Source organism: Macrosteles quadrilineatus, unplaced genomic scaffold (genome assembly GCF_028750875.1).
Source record: "Macrosteles quadrilineatus isolate MER2022 unplaced genomic scaffold, UCM_ALF_1.0 Scaffold_7__1_contigs__length_78375512, whole genome shotgun sequence".
NCBI lineage: Eukaryota > Metazoa > Arthropoda > Insecta > Hemiptera > Cicadellidae > Macrosteles > Macrosteles quadrilineatus.
Window position 1 is genome coordinate 12,993 of NW_026542600.1, and position 22,222 is coordinate 35,214.

A 22,222-nucleotide genomic window follows, 5' to 3' on the forward strand; every position below is an offset into this window, starting at 1 on the left:
TTTGGCCAAAAATTTAAACCAAAATTTGTAACAAAGATATTAAAACTAAACTTTTCAAGAAAATGTGTGTTTTATACATGTGTGTTTTTTTAGTTAAGGAAAGGTTTGAATGAAAACTACATGAAATCTGCTGACAGTGTTAAACCTGCTTCACAGAAAGCTGTACAATACAAATGAATGTTGGTTACTTGCCTTTCAGTTCCTTTGAAAATACAAACCACGTCAGTTATAGGGGGCCTGAAAGAGAACAAAACTTCTTCCAATGGCAATCTAGTAGCTGTACTAAACATAGCTACTATTAGGTAAAAGATATTTTGGGTTGATAATTATTTTTAGTATTTTGTACCAAAATTCCTAAGGATAAATAACCTCAAACAACTTTCCAATTTGTATTGCTCGCACCAATCATTTTCTTTTTGCTAGTTTTCTATGTGACTTTTCCTGAGTTATGCACTACGTATATAGACGTATTAAAAGTAAATCACACAATGAAGAAGTTCTGTTCAAACTACTAAGAGTTACGATGAATGAAAATGCATATGTACAAACTTAACTAAAATTTACAAATGGGAATGCTCGTTACAATTCTAAAAAGCAACCAGTTCTCATCAAAATCAAAAGGACCAACATTCTACAAACAGGAAAATATTAACAGAGAAGTTTGAATAGGAGAAAAACTAAAAGTGAAATAAGATCCAAATACCTCCTCATTTGTTGGATGGCCATCGGAGCATTGGTTCGTCCACTGACATCCAATCTGTACAGGGAGTATTGGAAGCCAGTGTCAGGCTCATCTTGAGACGTCAAACCGTATAGAGCATTGTCCTTGACATACAGGGTGCGTAAGAAGTCAAACTCCTGCACAAACACACACATTCAACTTTGAGTGAATCAGTTGACATATTTGTCACAAGTTTTTCACCTGGAGATGGAATCAGACTCTAGGTCCCGAAATGTCTTGATACTCTACGTGATTAAAAAATGAGTGCATACTGTAATTTCTTAAATAGCGTAAACGGAAATCATACAATACAAAAACAGAGTAAAAGTTTTAAGACGTGGACAAACTCGTGACAAACAGCACCTTAAAAAATAATATATTTCTTTTCCTTCTTTTATGTTTACTAAAATGTCCAGGTGTTATTTTTTTAAATTAATTTCCTTTTGCACAAAATATCTCCATCTTGAATCACAAAAGACACAGCTTCAACCACAGTAAACTAAATATCTATAAATTAATTTTCTTGTAAGTCACTTATAAATTGTAAAATCTGCTTATAAGTTATAAAGACTTTCTTTACCCCCTCCCCCCCCACCTAAAAATAATAAAATGCATTTCTTAGTTCTTCCGGACAACTTTCGGTCTTCAAACAATCAGTGAAATAAGTCATTCCCATGACTAACATCAACAGTTTCGAAGAAATAATTAATTTTGATCTCATAATCAGCCTAACGCAACATTTTCCCACAACCAATTTCACCAAACACTCCATCAATATCTCCACACTTTGAGAAGCTTTGTGACTTTTCGCATCCTGTACAAAATAGCTAAGAAAAATTGCCATTTCCTAATTTGCTAACAAACTTATAAAATAGTCAATAACGACTGAAGGCCTAACAAATGCTACTTTACACTTCATTTTACAAAATAAATATTTACAATAACAAACACATTATTTGCTATCTTGCAAGTTGCAGTATATTCCTCTTTTACTAAACATGCAGTTCAATTAAAATTAAGACTACTACATTGCATGTTTGTATGTTTTTGTATGTTGTTACTACATTGAAACAAAATATCCCTACCTTAAACCAGCCACATTCCTTTAGTGAATGACTGTTATGAATAGTGAATGGGTTCTAAATCAGACTTTGGTGGCAATTCATAACTCTCCAATTGATTAACTATTTAAGACCAAATATAGAGGCTAGTTGTATGGCTACATGTTTTAACTTTTCTTTCTTCTAAAAATACATTAACTTTTTCGAGCTTTGCTATACTTAAAATCACGGGTGAGGTCACTTTGAAAGAAGATTTATGAACTTCTGTACACCAGTACCGGTAACCACTTTCTGATACAAAAACAAGCAAACTAACTTTCTAATTTTAAAATTACCTAGGATGCAAACATGCACAAAACAATAATATTTACAGGAGGAATACAATTTTATAGGACTAAAACTAACAGGTAAATTCAAAAGCACCAAATATATTATGGTGTTTTGAGACGGCATCGGACAAACTCCTGAACATTACCTTATAATAACAAACCACCTAGATTTGTTATGTTCCTCGTTTTATTTTTACAACAAAAAAATCCAGCTGTTTCAGTTTTGTATAAGAAACATATCAGAATTTAGAAAAATGTTACAGTATATAATTTTATGGAGCTTTATGTACAGTAGTGAGGAATCTCTAGTACCCAGATAGTTTTCATAAATTTATCTTATTCCTTCTTGTTTTATAAATAGGACCCAAACCAATGGGACTCTACTTTATTTATATAATGAAAAACCATTGGCAATTTCAGGATGATAATTTTGTCTCCTAGAACCAAAGTGTTGTGTTCCAACAGATAAACCCTTTTTCAAGGCGCAATTCTTATATCGACCTCTGGAATATCACTACCGATAGGATCCTTTGGATGTAAATGCCTTCGGGGTCTTTCCATATTGGTTATGCCATGATATTGTGATAATTATAACTGCAAGATATGCAGGGGCTGTTGGCATTGGCCATGGGTCAAGTGATGAGGTAAATGTATGACCATAGCTTGTCTTTGGCCATGGAAATGACCGAGATCACGCTTCTCATCAGATGGGGGATCAATCCAATGGTACAGCTCACGATTGGACAGGAAGTGATAGTCACAAAACCCGCTGTAAAGCACTTGGGTATAAAACTGACGTTCCGCTCACATTCCAAGACCAAACCATTTTTGCAAAAGCGAAAGCAGAAAATATTTTTACGAATTTGAGAAGATTAATAAAAAACGTTGGTGGACCAGTTGGCAGTCAGAAGCAGGTGCTGATGTCTGCTTTCCATTCTGTTCTTCTTGAGGCATGGGCAGAGCAAATACACAACTCGGAAGAAATATGGCAGCAGTCCAGAGGAGAAGCACTCTTATGATCGCTTCAGCGTATCGCACAGTGTCGGAGCCAGCTGTACACATAGTCCCATTGAGCTTCGTGCTTTTGAGTGGAAGAGGATCTTCAATGGGAATGTAGCTTTAAGTCATTTTGAATCCAAAGAACTCACTATGGAGGAAAGGATGACTGGCAATATTGCTGGGAGGGGAATGAACGAGGAAGATAGACAATGAGACTTATTGGGGGTCTCCAAAGGTGGTCTGAGCGAGAGCACAGAGAGGTAGACTTCTATCCCACCCAACTCTTTCTGTCCTACTCCTACTACCAATAGTAACCCTCGGGCTACACCACATAGGAGAAGACAAGGAAAGGAAACAGTTACTGGCGAATGGTTTCTGTGTCATCAAATGGAAGCTGCTATAGGTGATTGGACACAACACTTGGTGAAACGACATGACACTTGCAAAATCCGTTGAATATTTCAAGAGCAATTGACATTTTCTTGACTTGGTGTCTCCTTTTGCCGTGTATCAAGTCCTTTCTCTTGGGCTACACTAGGGAGTAAAGGGCGCGCACAGGAACTTTCTGGTTAGAGGCAATACACGGTCGGTTGGGAATTGTTCGGCTGTCTGCGCACACACACACACTCCTGAAACAGGTTGTTCTGGACAGTTTCCTTTTTGTAGCCCATTTAGTGTAAGCCTCGGAGTCCCATTTGTTGCCTGTTCCTGTCTAGTGAAGTTGAACCTTGAATGAACATAATAATTTAGAACAAACTGAAAAAAAAATTTTCACTCTGTTTAAATTTACTGTGTGACTTAAAAAAAATTAAATTATTCTTTTTATATTGTAACCAACCAAAATATGAATAAAAACATGCAACCAATAAAAGTGCAAAAACCAAATGCAAGAAAACAAAACTACGCTGTCAAAAAAATGTGAGATGAAAAACCAATTACAAGAATGCACGCAACCATTCTGTGAAAAATAATAGAGAAGAAAGTGAAAAAACAAACGATGAAGAACAAAAGACCCACCTTTCTTTCAATTCGGGCCAAGAAGGGTTTATTAACACCCTCAGTGTGAAACTGAAAATGTAAAAATGTATGAATTCCTGATAGAAAACTACGTAGCTCACTTAGTGAACATGTTTTGATAGTTAAATGGTGAGATTAGCATCATAGGTTAGATGTTTGTTTGCACACAAACTTGACTAACCGAAGTAATTAACACTCTTTTAAGTTCTATGCCACTAAGATTTGCAGTGCTAACCTTTAAATCCCATTGACATTTTAGTACACTATCGAACTGAACACTATAAACAGAAGGAACATCATACTATATGTCTGGCAAGTCATGGATAGTCCTTCTATTTAAGAATCAAAAAGGGGATTTTCCGTAAGTTGATGGGCGACTGCAAAATAAATGACCAGTGATCAAAATTATCTTTGACCAACAAGTAAAATTACGTGATTCTAAGTCCGGCCATTTCATATATTTACTGCAACAAATGGGTTCAAGAGTATTAACTATGTATTTTTGTTTTATCAGAAAAAATGTTGTTCTTTTCTTATTACTACCATTGTTTCTTGGCCTCTAAGTTTATTAACCACCGAAATGTCTAGCAAAAGAACACAATCTGCATACTTTTCAATCATTTCTTTTGACTCCACAATTCTTAGAATCTATTTCATTGCTCTGCAATAGCTAGATTCCCAGCTACTAGTCTAAACACGTGATCTAGTAAGACAGAATGTTCCAATCTTAAGAAATGAGTTACCTCAAAAGAAAAAGTCGTGTGCTGTTCACAGTCTTTATACAAAAATGTTCCATCAATAAATTTTTAACCCATCCCCAACCTAACATATATGTTGTTAACAACAAAAATTGACATATTTTAAGTAAAAACAAAAATTTGTAGTGAATGAAAAAAGTGATTTTTTTTAGTTCAACGATCTTAAAAGTTATGGTGTAGAGATTTAGTAGTAAGAGGGGCAAGGGATTGGTGTTAGTTTTTCTTTTTTTATTTTAAAAATCAATGTTTTCCGTACACATCAAATGTCCTTGAAATAAAATCTCAAAAGCTCTTGCAAACTTGAAATTTTATGACCATACCACTGGCTCTAAGTGTATGGTGTCTTTTATGTTAAGTTTTAATAGGTCATAAGCCTCGAGTAAAACTATTAGAAAGAAAGACAGAACTTGCAGCTTAAGATAAACAAGCACCAAAATTACTTTTATTCTAAATTATCTTTCAAGTTAATATTGGAAGACATTTTAAATACCCTAAAGCCTTGAGAGAATTAATCAAACCCGCATGAACTTGAAACAAAAGTGGGTCATGTGAAAAAACAAGCAAAATAATTAAAAATACTTCTGCTAAAAACAACTTGATATTGTGTTGACAAATCAATTCATGTTTTGAAATTAAGTCTCTATAAAATACGCCCTTTATCTGGTTTTAGAATATACCTTGAAACTCACGTTTAGATTTAAGTAAAAGGGGTAGAAGAATTAAGGGTGTTAAATGGTTCTTATAATCTTCATTACCGGGTACTTTGTTTACAAAAATCTATTACTTACAATTGCCAAACAATTATTTATATTCAACCCATTGGGGAAGGAAATTATGCGCTGCATGCAGCACCCTCTGTCGGCAATTAATTTTACCAAATTTGTAGACTTTTACTCTAACTGCTATAGAAAGAAAACGTAACATAATAAATTAATAATTCTTTCACCATTTTGTTCACAGTAAAATTATCTACAGAAAAGTGGTAATTGGATGGTCAAAATGTAAAACTAAAAAAACTAAAATTAAAAAGATTATAAAAATAAAAATTTTAAAAACAACTTGTTGAAAGTAAACTTAATTTACAAATTCCAAGATTAATCCAGACACCAAATAACACTACTGTTATAAAGTTCAATTGATTCAAAGTTGTGTACTTTTATAAACAGCGTTTCATTGCGGCCCACTGATTTAAAGTAGTTCCTTCTCAGAAGTATGTTTCATCAAAACAACCAAACTGTTTTAACTCTTGTACTCAAATATATATTTCCAGTGCTTGATTTGTAAGAAAATAGGGGCTGTAGCCTATTTAATATGATTACTTATTAGTATTGTTATAACAATGATTAATAACCATCCAGAGGCTATTTCTCCAAATAAAATACTTTTTAGTAATTAGTACCTATTTATATTACTATAATAATGGTACAATACCTCGTCAAGTAATCCAAATGTTGATTGAGGTTGACAACCTACATGTTTCGTCGTAAATACGGAATGTGTGAATGCCGTATTTACAGCGAAACATGTAGGTTGTTAACCTCAATCAACATTAGGATTACTTGACGAGGTATTGTACCATTATTATAGTCATATAAAGTAATCCAGGGGCCATCAACATGCTATTTATATACCTATTTATGCCAATGTCTCTTTTCAAAAGGGAGGTACCGGAACGCCGCTCCGCCGGAAATCGAGCACTGTATATTTCCAACCATGATTTTATGACATGACAACAAAGTAAAAGCTTTCCAAGCAAGCTTACCCAGGAGATACAAGCGGAAATTTTTTTTTAACTTTTAGTAAAAGTTAAATTTCTATTATCTACTATGTACATTGATCACTTTTAATCAAGCTAAAAGGTCTACTGTACTACAAAAGCTATCAATCTACCTAAATATTTGTGTTAGAGGTGACATTGCTTTCTAATAAACAATTTTAGCTGTGTTTTGTATGACGTAAGGTCTTTTCAACTCATCCCAGATAAACTCTGTACTACTAATACCTTTTACTTACTACCATGGCACATTGTTGTCAATATATAAAATTTTTTGTTAGCCATGAAGAAGAAAGGCTGTTCTTTGTAAGTTCTCTAAATTTCTGTTTTGATTTTAAAGTTTTTTTTTCAGTGATTATTAAGTTTGGCATGTGTTAACGTACCACAGATTATGAAATATTTTAAGGTTATATTTATTATTTACAGTAATTATTCGCCCAAATACAAGTCAATACGTGATAATCCAAATTTCACTTCATTATATCTGTATGTCTTAAACAAAATTTATTTTAAAATTTTAATCAGGCAGTTTTAGTTGCTCAATCTTGATCCAACTTGCAAGTCCTAGACTTAGATTGACAAATCAAACTGACTTTTGAGAAAGATGATGGCCTGTGCTATATCAATAAAAGTAGCTTAGACAACTTGAAGACGAACTGAAACCAAAGGGCTTGAATTTGCTATAGTATACTAGTTTAAATCTACTATATTAAAATGAGTGATGATATCTTTAAATTTAAAAATTGAATAAAATGTTGGGACATTGGACCAAAGACCTGATTTATACAGGGTGACTACAAAAGATTGGTACAAATTCATTCTTAAGCTATACCGTTACTTTTCAAAATACAATGTTCTACCTGTGTTAAATTGTTGTTTCAGTCCCTTTTTCAACTTTAGTTTTACTCATTATTGCAGCCAGGTCTGTTCATCTGAACAGATATTGTAACATAAAATTACAATTGTTGACTTGACTAGCAGATACAATAATCAAGGTATGGCCAACAGACTTGTTTTCTTGACATCATCCATTTTTATGATTTCTTCCTATAGGGAACTCTTATAGGGTACTGAGAGAAGAAAAACACCTCAGTTGATGAACTAAGAGACAATTATGGAAGCCTTTCTCCAGCAATAAACAGAATGTCAAACATGATTTCAGGAAGTGGCATTCACTCGATATCCAGAAAAAATACTTCTATAGTTTTCCCCTTAGTTCATCTGAAAACTGAGATGTTTTAGTTTGATAGACAATGTCCTTTATTTACAATGTAAGAAAAAATTACAATGGATGATGTTGAATGAGAAAATCAGAATGTTGTACATTTGATCTAAAAGTAAAAAAAATATAATTTTACGTCACAATATTTATCAGACGAAAAAACATGGTAACAATAATGAGTGAAATTGAAACTAAACTTAATGTAACTGATACGACCAACCCAAGTAGAACATTCAACATTGAAAAGAATCAGTACGTAATGTAGTATGGAACAATACTAATGTTTTGTGGACACCCTGTACATCCACAGCAACATTCTGCAATGCAGTGTCACCTCTAGAGATGACCTCTAAGGTCCAACCTGTAGCAGATGTGGAGGAAGACTTGTCAGATTGTTGCCGGAGATGTCCAGGAGTTGCAGAGATGCCTCTAGACCGGAGAAGGCAGAGGGAGAAATCTCCTGCAGACCACAGTCCACCATGTACAGCTCTCGGATACGGGCGTCTCGGAAAGCATCAGTCTGAAGAATCAAGTGAGCGAGATATTAAAAGTGCAAATAGATTATTTTTACTTTTAAAAAATCTTTTTAATTTATCAATTCTCTTGTAGTTGGCTTTCCACACATGGATTTAGTCCGGAAAACAGCTGTTTACTGCCTGCTGAGTCAAATGGGATGTCAATACAGTACTGTAAAAAATTTTTACCAGACACCAGTTGATAATTGTTTTTTTGTTTTTTTTTTCTTTTTATTGGACATCTTTTATATTTTATAAACATAAATAATAATCAATGTAACAAAATTCCCATTAAACATACTAATTCCAAAGATATACTGTAATTACAAAAAAATTTGATAGTTACCAAGTTTATATTCTGAAGGTAGTGAGCGGTTATAAATAAAAACATAACCTCTAAAAGGTTATGACTAGTGAGTTCCAAGCCCACATTGGGAAGATCAGATTGTGTTATTTTTTACATTTTTAGGTTATTTTAAAATAGTATGGTAAAAAATATCTTACATCACTCGTCTAAAATGTGTTTACCATACTCCTGTCGTAATCATCCCACACTTTACTTTGTCTCATCCGGGAACGAAATAGGACAAAACAGTCCAAAGACCTTCAACAGCATTTTTACCGCAAAAGAATTGTCAAAAATAACCAAGTACAAGTCTTGATCCTTGGTATCGAACATCCCACCTGCACGAGAGCAAGAGGGTTGCCATTGAGGAAGGTCTGGTTGAGGATGTTGAAATGCTGGAAGGCCCCAGGAGGGAGATACTGTATGTTGTTGTAGTCAAGATGCAGAGTATCCAGGGAGAGTTGACTGCCAGCATGTTCAGGTTCCGAGCTGCCAGTGGAGTGTAGTTGGGTTATCATGTTGTAGCTGAGGTCCAAGTGCCGCAGAAGTCTGAACAACATCGGTCAGTTTAATAGCCTGAGAGAAGGAAATGGAGATGGGAAGGGCGCACCTTGCAAAAAGGAAATGGAGATGTGGCAAAGGAGGCATTGGAATGAAACCGTGCAGGAAGCAGGAGATAGGGTAGACCTAAAATTATATGGAAAAATACACTGCTAGAAGAAATAAAGAAGGACAAAACATTGGAAGACATCAAGAAAGATGCACCCCCGCATCCCCAACAACGCCCCCCCCCCCTCGGGTGGGGTGCCGAGGTCCGACTTCACCGACCACCGCAATTGCAAAAAAAGGTGACGATGTTTCCATGAGCGCAGGAGACAAAGGTGTTGTTTTCAAGACTAAAGAATATATTCATAATTTTGCCACAATCGCGGAAAAAGATGACGTTTCCGAGACCATGGGAGACGTTGTCTATGTAAGCGCAGGATATGTTGAAGATTTTGTCACAATCCCGGGAAACGATGACAATGTTTCCATGACCAGTGAAGGCGATGACAAAACGTCTGCGAGAGTTTTTGGATTTTGTCACGACCACGGTTTTTGCTGAGATACACAAATCAAAATAAGTGGTGATGTTTAAGTAGGGGGGGGGGGGGCTATCCACATGTACTGCAGGGGGGGGGTGCTGCTCATTGTGCTTACGCCACTGGTTAGGAGGAACAGTATAGGCCCAATGTTTCAGAAGGAGTCAACGGAATCATAGATCAAACATACTCCCTGTTTAATCTATGACGGAATTAAATCAGTCATGTCAGTTAGGTAGCACAAAGATTTACAATCATGCTTTCCAAAATAGTAACCTATCACTGTGTTAACATAACAAGATATGCAAACCCTTAATCTATCGTCATCTACCGTCTCGTGGCTTATGAGACAACACTGTTGATTACTTGGCACGTGATAGACCTATACATTAGTGGTATACCCAACTCCCTAGTAGAGTAGGCCCACTAAGTTTGTGTCCCCATAGATGCAGCTCTTCTTAGTTACAGTTTTCAGTTTTCATGATGCTTGCATAAATAGTTGTAAGTGAAGGTCCTTTTTTGTCACTATAGCCATGGACAAGGTATGGCAACCCAAAGGGTTGGTTATGTCCACAGCTGGGTATTGTCCACTGATGTGGTAAAACTGACTGAGTTAACACTAAAGGGATTGCGGAGCCCAATTAGACGAGTAATTTTCATAACAAATATGCTTACGACAATGCAATATCGTGGTTTCACTACAAATTTCTGTTAATTTGATAAATTTCACGCAAATAATTTTATTTCTATAAGGCCCGGCCACCACGCAGGTGGAAAATACTTGGCTTAGGACACAGACCATTGGTCCAACCCAGTGGTAAGCCGATATATCCCAAAGGACTAACAGGGGTGACCAGATTGTGCTAGACTCACTTGAGGGAAGAGACCTGGCGGTAGGGGACGTGGCGCATCTGGTTGTCTGCAAGGATCAGTCTGATCAATCTAGGAGGCCCACCAGCAAACACCGTCGGGTCAAAGTCCATGATGGCGTTGCCTCGCAAGTCTAGAGTCTCTAGGTTCTGCAACGTAGAGAACACGGAGCCAGGCAAGTGTGCGATTGCATTCTCTGCGAGGTTCAGGTTCTGCAACGATTCCTCCAGACCTCTCCAACTCTCCGGGTTGATCTCTGAGATCTCGTTGCCTGGAATCATACGTAAAGATTAACTCCAGAGGTGAAATATTTTAAAATTTTGTTTTATTTTGACCTATGATAAACCACTCATATGTTTGGCAATACAAAAGCTCTAGAAGGTATGAAGAAGCCCTGCTTGCCCACCATCCGAAATGGGAAATTATAACGACAGAAAAGTAATTGTGCACCTATAATACATATGTGCTCTCCTTTCAAACAAATATGTAACAATCCAGCACTAATTCCCCCTGTTAAGAATGCCAGGTTATAGCTATAGGGTTATTAAAAAGGAAAAACCCGAGTTGGTTTTTCATGGCTATACAATCTGGCGATGTTAAAGAATTTGTTGTTTTGCAATAAAAGTCTTTTTCAACTATCTTTATAATCATGTATAACAAAAGGTTTTATTAGGTTTAATTTATTAAGTATAGTTTTTTTTTCTGTGGTAACCTTTTTCAATCCCTCGGTAATATAACAAATCTTTGATTAATTAATATTTTAAGCCTCCCTGATAGTCTCTAGATTGACCACTTGTGACGCAAAATTCTAGGGGGGGAATAAACTAGTATTCACCTAAGTCAGGCTAGGCCTACCCTAGAATCGGCCACACTCAAATTTCTTCCCCGGAGTGCTCAGAAGGAGCCGAGAAAAATCCAGGGGTCGATACGAAGTTGTCACGGCTTTGACTGATCAATTTATTTAAATTTAATCGAAGGCTCAGAGCTCTAGAAGCGCTCAGGAAATCCTGCAGACGCCCAGTTGGAGCTATATCATCCCAGCCTTCGTAAAAGTGTTTTGGAGAATTTTGCCTAACTTTTAGAATGACTCTGTAGGGCCGACGAGTATTCAATCTGAAGCCAATGTGATTCAATTGCTCGTAATGAACTTTAAAATAATTAGCTAAAGGCCTAGGTAAATAATATAAGATCGAATATAATGTAAAACCCAATCCCTACAGAGTCGTCGGGGCCTAATTAATATAATTGGACGGATAATTTAATGTGAGTGGTTTAAAATAAATTTAATACTGATTTTCGTAGCTGATTGTTCAAATCAGCCTGCTCCCAAGACTCGATTCTTTCACCCGCCAAAGACGGGGTTTAGAACTTAGACGACAAGTCTCGGGGTATTAAAACGACGTAAAACGGGAATAACTTAAGTAATAATTTAATCGTGAAACGAACTGAATTAACGTAATTTAATAGCCAATTGGTTTAAAAGAGCCGAAAAATATCCACCGCTAGTCACTGGCAGGCAGGAACTGGCGGGTTTTGTACGAGTCGGCAAGAACTAAGTTAATAAAATTTAGAAAGTTATAATCGAACGTAAACGGATAAAATAAATGGCAGACGAGTATGCGTATGTTAGAAAAAGAATATTTAAAAGAAAGTAGGAAAGTCTGAAAACGTAGCTAACCTGAATCGATATCGTATGGCGAAGTTACTTTCGTTGTGCGAAGAGGCTTCTCGTTAACGAGTCGACAGTCGAACAGCGAATAATTCTTGTCCGGCTCAAATCCCGATTTCCTCGGCCGCGGCTCAAGCGCTGCGGTGGCGATTTCGGAAACTAGCCAACAGCTGATCGGGGATTCGCCTGTTGAGCCGGTCTAGTTGTCGTCTGTCGTTGGTCAACAAACACCATTTTGAGGTTAAGTGATGTTGTAATCGGCGTTAAATATTCGTAAAATCGGTCGTTTTAACTTTATTATGTGAAACGGAGTGCTATTATGAATAAATATATCGTTGTGGGTGTGTTTGTGTACTTCACTGTTATTAAAAGTAGGCCTACGTTCTTTGGCCCATAGCCCAAGCTAGGGCCAACACATAGGCCTAGGATTAGGATGTTGTGGATAAAAATCGGGTAAGTTATGGTGTTTGTTGACTAGCAATACGTTTTTACCCCCCTTAAAATTTGGTACCTCACACACTTCAACAGTCCCTATGTAACATGCTGTTGGATGATTTGGAATTATACTATCAGATGTTACAAGTTTGAAGTTTGCACCAACCTACATTAAAAAAATGTACAGTGGAACCCAGTACCGTGGTTACAAGTGGGCCCAGGGGCGCAAGAGTTTTTTGTTTTGTTAGGGGCGTAAGCAACAGACATTATTTGGATATTATCTGCAATAGCGCGACAGTAGAATCCTCCTCACTTCGGTTCCTACTCATGACTCATTACTGCCACTGTTTCAATATTATCAATGACTATAATACTCTGTCTTTATTTGTAGGCTCATATATTTTATGTTGTTTTCATTAAGACAGGCGCACAAAGGCGATTTTGAGTCTAGCATCAGTCGCCCAGTTAATAGGGGGACTGTTGAGCAACTCACTCGAAAGTCGAAGCTCTAAAATCTAGCGACAGTTGCGCAGGAGTGCGCACATAGGCAACTATTTAGACGCAAATTGGACATTACAATAAATTTAAATACTTACTTACTTACTTTCCGTGTCCGGAAATCAGACTTCGCTTTTCCAAAAATTAGCTACCGATTGTCTCTCGATATTAATCGAGATCGTTACTAATGGCCTTGAAAAAGACCGTTTAGGCAGATTCATTTTTCGAAGTCGTCCGGTTGTAGAAGGATTTGCCGCTAACATGTCAGCGTTGCCTGGGGTGTGCCCGATTGTGATGTCATTCATAGCATGTAATGGTCACAATCTTCGGGGAGGCTACTTCTGTGCACCCCATAGATTTAAATGATACAACTATATAGTATGTACTCAGTTTCTAAGTGTGCGTGTCTAGGAGTGACACAGCGACTTTTACATGATCTGTGCCTAAAAGTGGCACAGCGACACTAGTCATATGTCTGCGCGTCTAGATTTGTTTCAATAGATACCGAGCCTGGAGCGACAGTCCGGCAACAATTGAGTAGCGGAGCTGTCTCTGGCAAATTGGGTCCGGGAACAACAGCTGCAACAGTTGCGTCACTGTCCCTCGAATGTTTCCTTGGTGTGCGCACTCAAATTTGCGGCAAAAAACTTTTGGACAGTAAAAAAGTGTTATACCTCTATTGGGCCCATAGTGCATTACCTTCTAACCACTTGCTTGGTGGAACCTTGTTAATAAGGCACCCTTGATAAGAAGTGTATAATTTTCAAATTCTCATGAATTTATTTTACTCCAATCACATGTTACAGCAAACCTCAATAAGAAATCAACCTTGATAACATTCTTATTCAATAATCCCCATGGAGAGACTTTTTATCGAGGTTCTATTGTGGATGTGCTTTCTGCAAAAAGTGGAGAATGTACAAGATAGAAAGATAAGATATAACCTAAAGACAGGATTAAAGACCTGTTTAAAGACAGGATTAAACACTTTTTGGTTAACAGCCCTATTTATAACACTTGTGAATTTTTTGATCTGGACTATTCATTATTGTAGACCATTGCTGACTGTGTAGCCATTTTATGTAAATGTACCTTGTAATTTATGCATGTATGTGATGCATGATGCAGACGTAATTTATTAATTTATTTATTTCTTGTATGCTACTTGACTTTTATTGATGTGTGCGTTTTTGCAACATTTTGTAATTATTTTTTTTTTTGTGACGAGACTGATAGCATGTAATTGTTGAATGGTCAATAAATTCTTGATTCTTGATTCTTGATTCTTGATTCCTACTACTACACAGGAAACTACTAACCTTTGAGGTTAAGGACCCGCAGTTTCTGCAGGTGGCGGAAAGCTCGGCTCGGCACAGATCTGAGGTAGCCATCGGTCAACTCTAGTTCCCACAGGGATCTCTCTAGTCCGATGAATGCCTCGTCAGGAATGTGATGGATAGGATTACGACTCACCTCCAGTCGGTAAAGGCCTAGAAAAGATAAGTGTTTGTTAACTTAGCCTACTTCAAACTTCATCCATCAATATAAATGATAACCATTTAACTTACTTAACAGTTATTCCTGAGGAACCAGTATGCCTAATCTGTGTGATGGGCTTACTGTCTGTTTCTGTCCCCTTTACAACTGGAATGCAAGTTTCTACAAGGAAAGTAAGGATGTAAAGCAATTGCAGAAACTATACAGTAGCTAAATTGACACAACTAAGTTAGCCTATGTTGATTGATCTGTTTCTGTGCGAATCACCAGTGTAGCAATTGTCTGAAAATAAATGTCAATCATGTAATTCTTCCAAGTTATTTTATTTTATTCATTGCTTTTGACAATCATCATTGCATTGTGATTGTGTAGCATAATGTTTAATAAAAGAAGCTTATCAAACATATCAAATGACAATGTATCCTTTCTCCAAAAACACAAATACACTTGCTCATATTGTAGGAACTTAACTGTAGGTAATAGGTAAGTGAATAGGTACCTAATCAATAATATTAATGACTGTCATATTTTCACAAATTATGAAAATGAAGTTGGAAAGCCTTACTGATGTAGTAGGTATAGTTGGTTGAACATTGAACCTACTCCAAAAAATTGATAGCCTACTGTATAAACATTAAACATGGCATCTACAAGAAGGGTGTGATTTGTGAACTGGAAGCTTTATAGTAACCTCAGTCAGTCTTGTGTTATTTACCTTGATCTTATCTTTGCTTGTATCTAAGAATAGCATGACCTAGCAGACCAAAGAGCAAACAAACCAAATAGGTAATGTACAGTACCCAATCAAAATGATGGATATGTGGTGTTGATAAAACTTACGATAAATAAAAATAAGCAAGGCCTAGACATGCATGTAGAAGGAAAAAACTAGACGACAGCAGAAAACACGGAACACAGTAGTTGCACTACGCAACGCAACAAAAGATGCAGTAGTTTTGATATAAACAGTACAAGTCACAACGTGAACTTTTCAAGCGTGAACCGGTGAACCTGTGCGCTGAACCGCTGATAGCGAGTGGTGTGGAATGGGAGGCGGGAGCGGCAGCGGAGCGGTGCGTTCCTATGTAGAGTGGAAGGGGGGGCGGCGGCACGGCGCCTTGACTGGGATGGGGATGGCGACCAGCTGAAATTGTAAACAAACTTTGCTGTGCTGCTAACTATGCTATTAGGGCTCTCAGTGTTTTCTACTCCGTTGCAATTTATATTGATTGCTATTGTAAAATTATTGTTTGTTTATTACGTTATGCAGTTTTGAAATTACTTAATTGACGTTCCTTATGACGTTTGGCTCATTAAAAACTTTTACAAACTGTATAAAACAAAACAAATTTTCTGCAACCAGAAATTTGCCGCCCCTCAACCCTGCCACCCGGGGCAACCGCCCCCTCTGCCCCCCCCCTTGTTCCGGCCCTGGCCTAGACTTAGGACTATTATAGTATTTAATATAAAACAGGCTTGCTACAAGCATTTTACCTCATTTCAAACACTGTCCAATAACTAATGATATTAGTTATGTAATAGTTAATTAGTAATGTAATAGTTAATTAGTGATGTAATTCTAAAAAATTTGTGGTGTTAGATAAACTTAGTTAAGTTTAACATAAATAAATATTAGTAAAAAAGGTCTAAACCTAGCATTGAAAATAAAACAGGCATACATACATGCATTTACCTCAAAACAAGTCGCACGAAATACTGTAGTGTTGAAATAAAAGTGATAATATAAAGTTTATTAGTAGCCACGCTCGAGCCCAGGTAAGGACATCGATATGTTTGTATGATCGATATATCGATTATGTATGATCGAATTGATATAACGATTTGTATTCTGTATGTCGATATATCGATAGGTGATAATTAGTCCAGGAAGTCGAAACCCCCCGGACAGTGCTGCAATTCTACAGCCCTTGATAAAAATGCTAACTATTAGGCTAGCAACTCACCCTCACTTATATACGTTTCTTCTGCTAAGCTGCTCATTAGGTTTGATAACCCATTAAGCGCAATTAAAAGAGACATTGAGGGTATATATTGGCGTTTAGGAGGCTAGTAGGGTATTTATGGGTTAGCTACCTCTTTCTCAGTGCGAGTGTCAACTGACTCATTGGCTTCTTACTCGACTAACATGACTTTAAATCGAAAAGCGTACATGATTTAAAATAAACAGATTGTTTTTGTATTAGTTAAGTTTGCTTGTTTTTCATTAAACAACTAAATTATTTATTAATTAAATCAAACACAGTGGTTTGAGGAGTTAAATAGAGAGAGACACCTAGCGGTGAAGAGGCGAACTGTTTGAAGCCTCGAGAGCTGCAGCATAGCGGTTGTATGTTACATCTAGCAGTGTTAAGCCGACCGTCTGCAGGTTTGCTGTGACGGGTGTTTTTAAGAGGTAAACGTGCATTATTTATCAAGATTTTGTCAATAAACTGTAGATTATTTGATTGTTATAAAATTTTTATCATCTTTGTTGCATCTATGATAAAATGTAATCTAGATTACGAACCATTTAATTGTGCCGGTAACAAAGCCCGGGACCGACCCAATTTGTCATCAACTTGTGAAACTTTGACCTTTGATTTAATGTTAACTTACTATAAGAGTACTTACTGCCATCATTGGATATATAAAATCAAATCCAACATTAAAACGCGTTCATGTACTTGAAGGACAACTATTGATAATAGTGACAATATATCATTCTCTTGTCCATAGCCAACAAAGAAAAATCTTACTCGAATCTTAAAATTACAGCAAAGGGCATTAAGAACAATGATGGGACTAAAAAATGATGAATGTGTTAAAAATTCATTTAAAAAATTTTAAAATGCTAACTGTCTTTGCCCAATACATTTTTGAAACTTCTCTCATTGCGAGAGAAAGTATGCCAGGTAACGCACAATTATGCTACAATACAAGAGGAAAAGCCCTAAGAGAAAATAGTCCCAACCATCTTTTATTTTCAAATAAAAAGCCCACCTGTGCCGGAAGAAGGTTTTTACGTTTTCTTCCAAATCATTTAAAACCCATTGGCAACATCAAATTTAAAAACAAATTTAAAAATCATCTTATTGAAATCGCTCCTTACTCCATTTAAGAGGTGTAACCTCATTGTAGCTCAATTAACCTGATCTTAATCGTTGTTTCTTAGTATGTATAAATTGTAATTTTAGCTTATAACTGTATTTACTAGGTTAGGAATTTGACACTATTCAATGTACAATGTACAATTATTGAATAAAGATATTGAAATGAAATGAAATTATGTATTATATCTAAAGAATTTGTCGCAGATTAAGTTGTTACCACCTGATTAAACAATACTAATGTACCTGTTGCTCGAATTCGAGCAATTGCAATGTATCACAGCTGTTATTTTAAAACAAATAACAGTCATAATTTCTGATTACTTTAAAAGATTCGACTCAAAGAATGTGGAAATACTCAAGATGTACATAACAGATCGATATTTTATCAACATTTCTTGTAAATATATTTTCATTTTTCAAAATCTGATCTTGTTTGTTTAGTGTTTTCTACAAATAGACTTACTCATAGCAGTATTAGGTTGTCCATAATAACGATTATAAATTAAAAAAAAAAACACATTATTGTGGTGTTCTATGACTTCCCCATGTTTCTATAGTTTGCAAATTGGCTCTTTCAGTGATTACTAAGAAATGCAGCACAGTATTAATTCAGTTTTCTTTTTTGTATATCAAATTATCCAGGCTCATTCGCTTTTTTCCATTGTATTATTTAAGTTTCGCCAACCCAAATTCAAATAGTAAATATTTCATTTCAACCAAGTGAGTAAATTTTTGTAGCAAACTGTTAAATTAGCAAACTTATTGACTGTTTACAATCAACATATATGTTCTTCTTCTCACTTTTAATTTCTGACAACAGCTGGAGTTTCATTACAATGTTTGTGTCCCATGTTAATCTTATGGAGAAATGAGAAACTTTAAAAATTATAGTTATTTGTGCAACTAGTGAGAAAAGTGAGGCAATTGTACTTTGAACTCTAGTTGCACATTATACTTTTCCTACAGTTACCATAAAACAAATAAATTTGTGAAGAAACATAACCTATTTTTACACAAAAGTGAACTTTTAATACAACATTTAATGTGAAGTGACAAATACAACAGTACAACAGCTGACCAGCTGATTTACAGTCAGTGCTGCCAACGTATTTCGCGCGCATACAACGTTGCCTGCATGTTACGCGCTCACTATTTCGTGCCTTCACGTTGCAAATCTGGAGTGAGACAAAGTAATTAGAGTGAGACAATGTTAACATTGTCTCACTGATGAGCGAATTGGCCACTTTGCTTTCTCAAATCAGTGAGAGAACATGTACATTGTTAGGTAACTGTAGGAAAAAATATTTAAATCAAGTATGACATATTGATACCCCTGGAATCGGTAGCTCAAACAGTTTTGTTTACATTAATTGAAACAGCTGTATTGATTGTTGTGCTAATCTACAACCTTCTTATTCTTTTAAATAAACTTCAATTTGTACTTTCTTATAACATGTTTTCCGTCAAGAAAAGGCTTAGTGTGTAACTTATTGAACTCGAGTCAATGACTCTAGTATAACGGTCATTTAGAATGTCAAAAACATAGTTTATTCTTTAAAAATTCGAAATATAGCCCATCTACTAGCAAACAAAAACCGAGATACAGTATCCATTGTAACAAGAGTAATGCTGCACTTGTGAGATGAAATATATCATCGTCTGGACGTTTTTAGAGCAAGAAATGGTTGTAATGTTGAAGTTTATTAGCTATGTAAACAATATTTTTGATGTCAGGAATTCGACAAATTAAATAGTTTTTTTGTACCTGGGTTCGTTTTATTTTTATTTCATAACTAAACCCACCATTATTTTATGAAAACCCTGTATAATGTATAGTGTCTTCTTAGTCAACTGACTAGACTTATAATCGAAATACCCCCTCCGCAGCAAACCTGCCGACTAAGCGAATTTCCATTTGTCTGAATTGATTTTCAATTAAGTCTATTTAAATATCATTAAGTTTAATGAGTACCTAGGTTTGCTTCTACAAGGAAACTAAAAATTGTATTTTTCGTAAAAATATTAATAGTTTAGTATAAAATAAATACATTTGCCAAGTTTGATCAAAATATGTCCATAAACAAGCATATTACAACAATTTACAATATTCTCCATAAGAATAACATGGGAATTTTAAATTTATTTTTTTTATTTTCTCCGTTACCAATAATCGTACAAAAACTCTTTGATATACTGAATTATTTGTTTTTTAAGTTAAGACGTGGAGACCTCTGATCATGAATCTTGTGGTGAAAATTTAGTTTACAAATAACACAACTTCTTTGCCAGCAAGTATATACATTTTGGGGTATAGAATTAAACTGAAATCTTTGCAAAATTTTACAAAAAGTGGATCACGATACCTGATAAACACCTAGTGTTCCCAGAGAGGAGGAACTTCGAGAGAAGAGGCGCTAGTCGCCACAGTCATTCTAACTTGGACTTGAAATCAGACATTATCACCTCAGAACCTATACTTGCATTGGAGCAAATGACACAAGTATCGGATCCACCCTTCTAACCAATGGCTCTCCGTTGTATATATGCAGTGAACAGAAACACACTTCCCTGCGAGAACCAACACTTTGATCATCGTTTTTCTCGTCAACCACCTACAAGAGACCATGCAAAGTATGATTCCCTTGACTTTTACACTTTTCTACACGACTTGGTGATATTATTTTTCTTAAATATACCCAAATAATCTCGGTTTATAGGTATAGAATCTGCATTACCGACACAATCTTAGTTGCCTTATTCGACCGATAGAGTTCGGGGCCTGCGCTTCCACAACATAGAGAACATTGTATCACAACAGCCACTACAGTACGCTGAGGACCGAGCTCACCATTGCCGACTAGCTACCACATAATATAATAAACAAAGATTCTAATTTTCTGCGCAACAACTGATCTCCTACAAAATCATAGCAAGGTTAAGTTGCTCTACATGTCTAACTTATTTCGTCTCTGGACAATTTGGTTGAGCCAATCAGGGGCGTCATTTGGGGGGGGGCAGGGGGGCGTTTGCCCCCCTGGATCCTGGGCTAGAGAAAAAAAATATGCTGTACTAGCCAATAAACAAATATTTTCTCCTGTCAAATCCTAAAAAGCACAGCAGACAAAAATCTGTATATTCTTGTACAGTAATATAAAACAAAAATTATTATTGTTTTATTGTCTTAGATAGCACATTTTGAGTTTACATAAATTAGTAGTTTTGTTATTCATTTACTTTTTCTGTTTGGTGCTGTACGATAAACCACTTACTTCTAGTTTATAAATGCAGTATACATAAAAATTCAGATTTTTTAGAAGCATTGCTTTGTCATTTACTTTTATGAATTATTCAAGCATTAAAATTATACATGTGTATAAATGTTACGTATTTTTTTTAACATTAAAGAATACCAATTTAATATAGTTAAATAAAACCTTTTGTACTTTTATGTCAAATTATTTTATTGGCGATAAAATTTGATTTGCTTTTAAGTTCTTAAATACTTGTATTTTATTTAAAAAAAACAAAATAAACTGTTATAAACTATAGGCTATAAACAACTGTATTCATTGCTAAATGTTGTACAAGAGAAATCGGTCATGAATCTAATAACAAACATAATATTAATACATCATGGAACTATTGATCTCGTTTCTTAGATGACTTTACCAACATAAAATTATTGTATTTCTGTCTGTTGTCAATAATTCTTAGTTTCATTAATTTTCTGCCTAAATTTAAATAAATATTACTCATTATTTTTTTTTTTTAAGTGTTTTGACAATTAAAATAAGCTTAAACCCCTCTTTTTTTCAAAACTGCAAAATTTTCCCCCGGACCCCCCTTGTTTGCGTGTTTGCCCCCCCCCCCCCCCCCCGAGTATTTGGTGAAATGACGCCACTGGAGCCAATAATAGATTTTACATCCTCCATCAAATTGTAGCCTAACAACTATAACTAGATAGATTGTACGTTCAGTAGTTTAAACGTTTCGTTGCGAAGACAACATTTGTCATAGCTTTAACTTGTCAAAAACACAATTTAAATTGCAAACTATTTTGTTTTGAGAGTCAAAAATATTTTGAAAATCAAATCACCTGTCAGAAGTACTGTTGATATTTATTTATTTAATACGGAAACATTATTTACATATGTAACTGTAAAACTGTTGAATTCATGTTATTGGAATTTTGTTAAAACGCTTTAAACAACCGAATTAAGACCCAATGATGAGGTCATTGGGGTTATTTAAGGTCCAATATGACCTTTATGTGCTGCACTTTGTACCTCTGACTTGTCTTTGGGATGTTAACTTTGCTT

The 22,222-nt window shown here is 35.6% G+C and overlaps 1 protein-coding gene across 1 annotated transcript in view; it reads right to left on the reverse strand.

The window, feature by feature from the left end:
* Nucleotides 1-22,222, reverse strand: part of LOC128998088 (chaoptin) — a gene marked incomplete at both ends in the record, with an annotated part of 41,041 nt that overhangs the window by 12,594 nt on the left and 6,225 nt on the right. Inside the window, 6 exons of the mRNA XM_054424081.1 lie at nucleotides 704-858; nucleotides 4,128-4,178; nucleotides 8,243-8,401; nucleotides 9,081-9,291; nucleotides 10,698-10,965; nucleotides 14,616-14,786. Coding sequence (XP_054280056.1) covers nucleotides 704-858; nucleotides 4,128-4,178; nucleotides 8,243-8,401; nucleotides 9,081-9,291; nucleotides 10,698-10,965; nucleotides 14,616-14,786 — 1,015 coding nt within the window. The remainder of the gene's footprint in view (nucleotides 1-703; nucleotides 859-4,127; nucleotides 4,179-8,242; nucleotides 8,402-9,080; nucleotides 9,292-10,697; nucleotides 10,966-14,615; nucleotides 14,787-22,222) is intronic.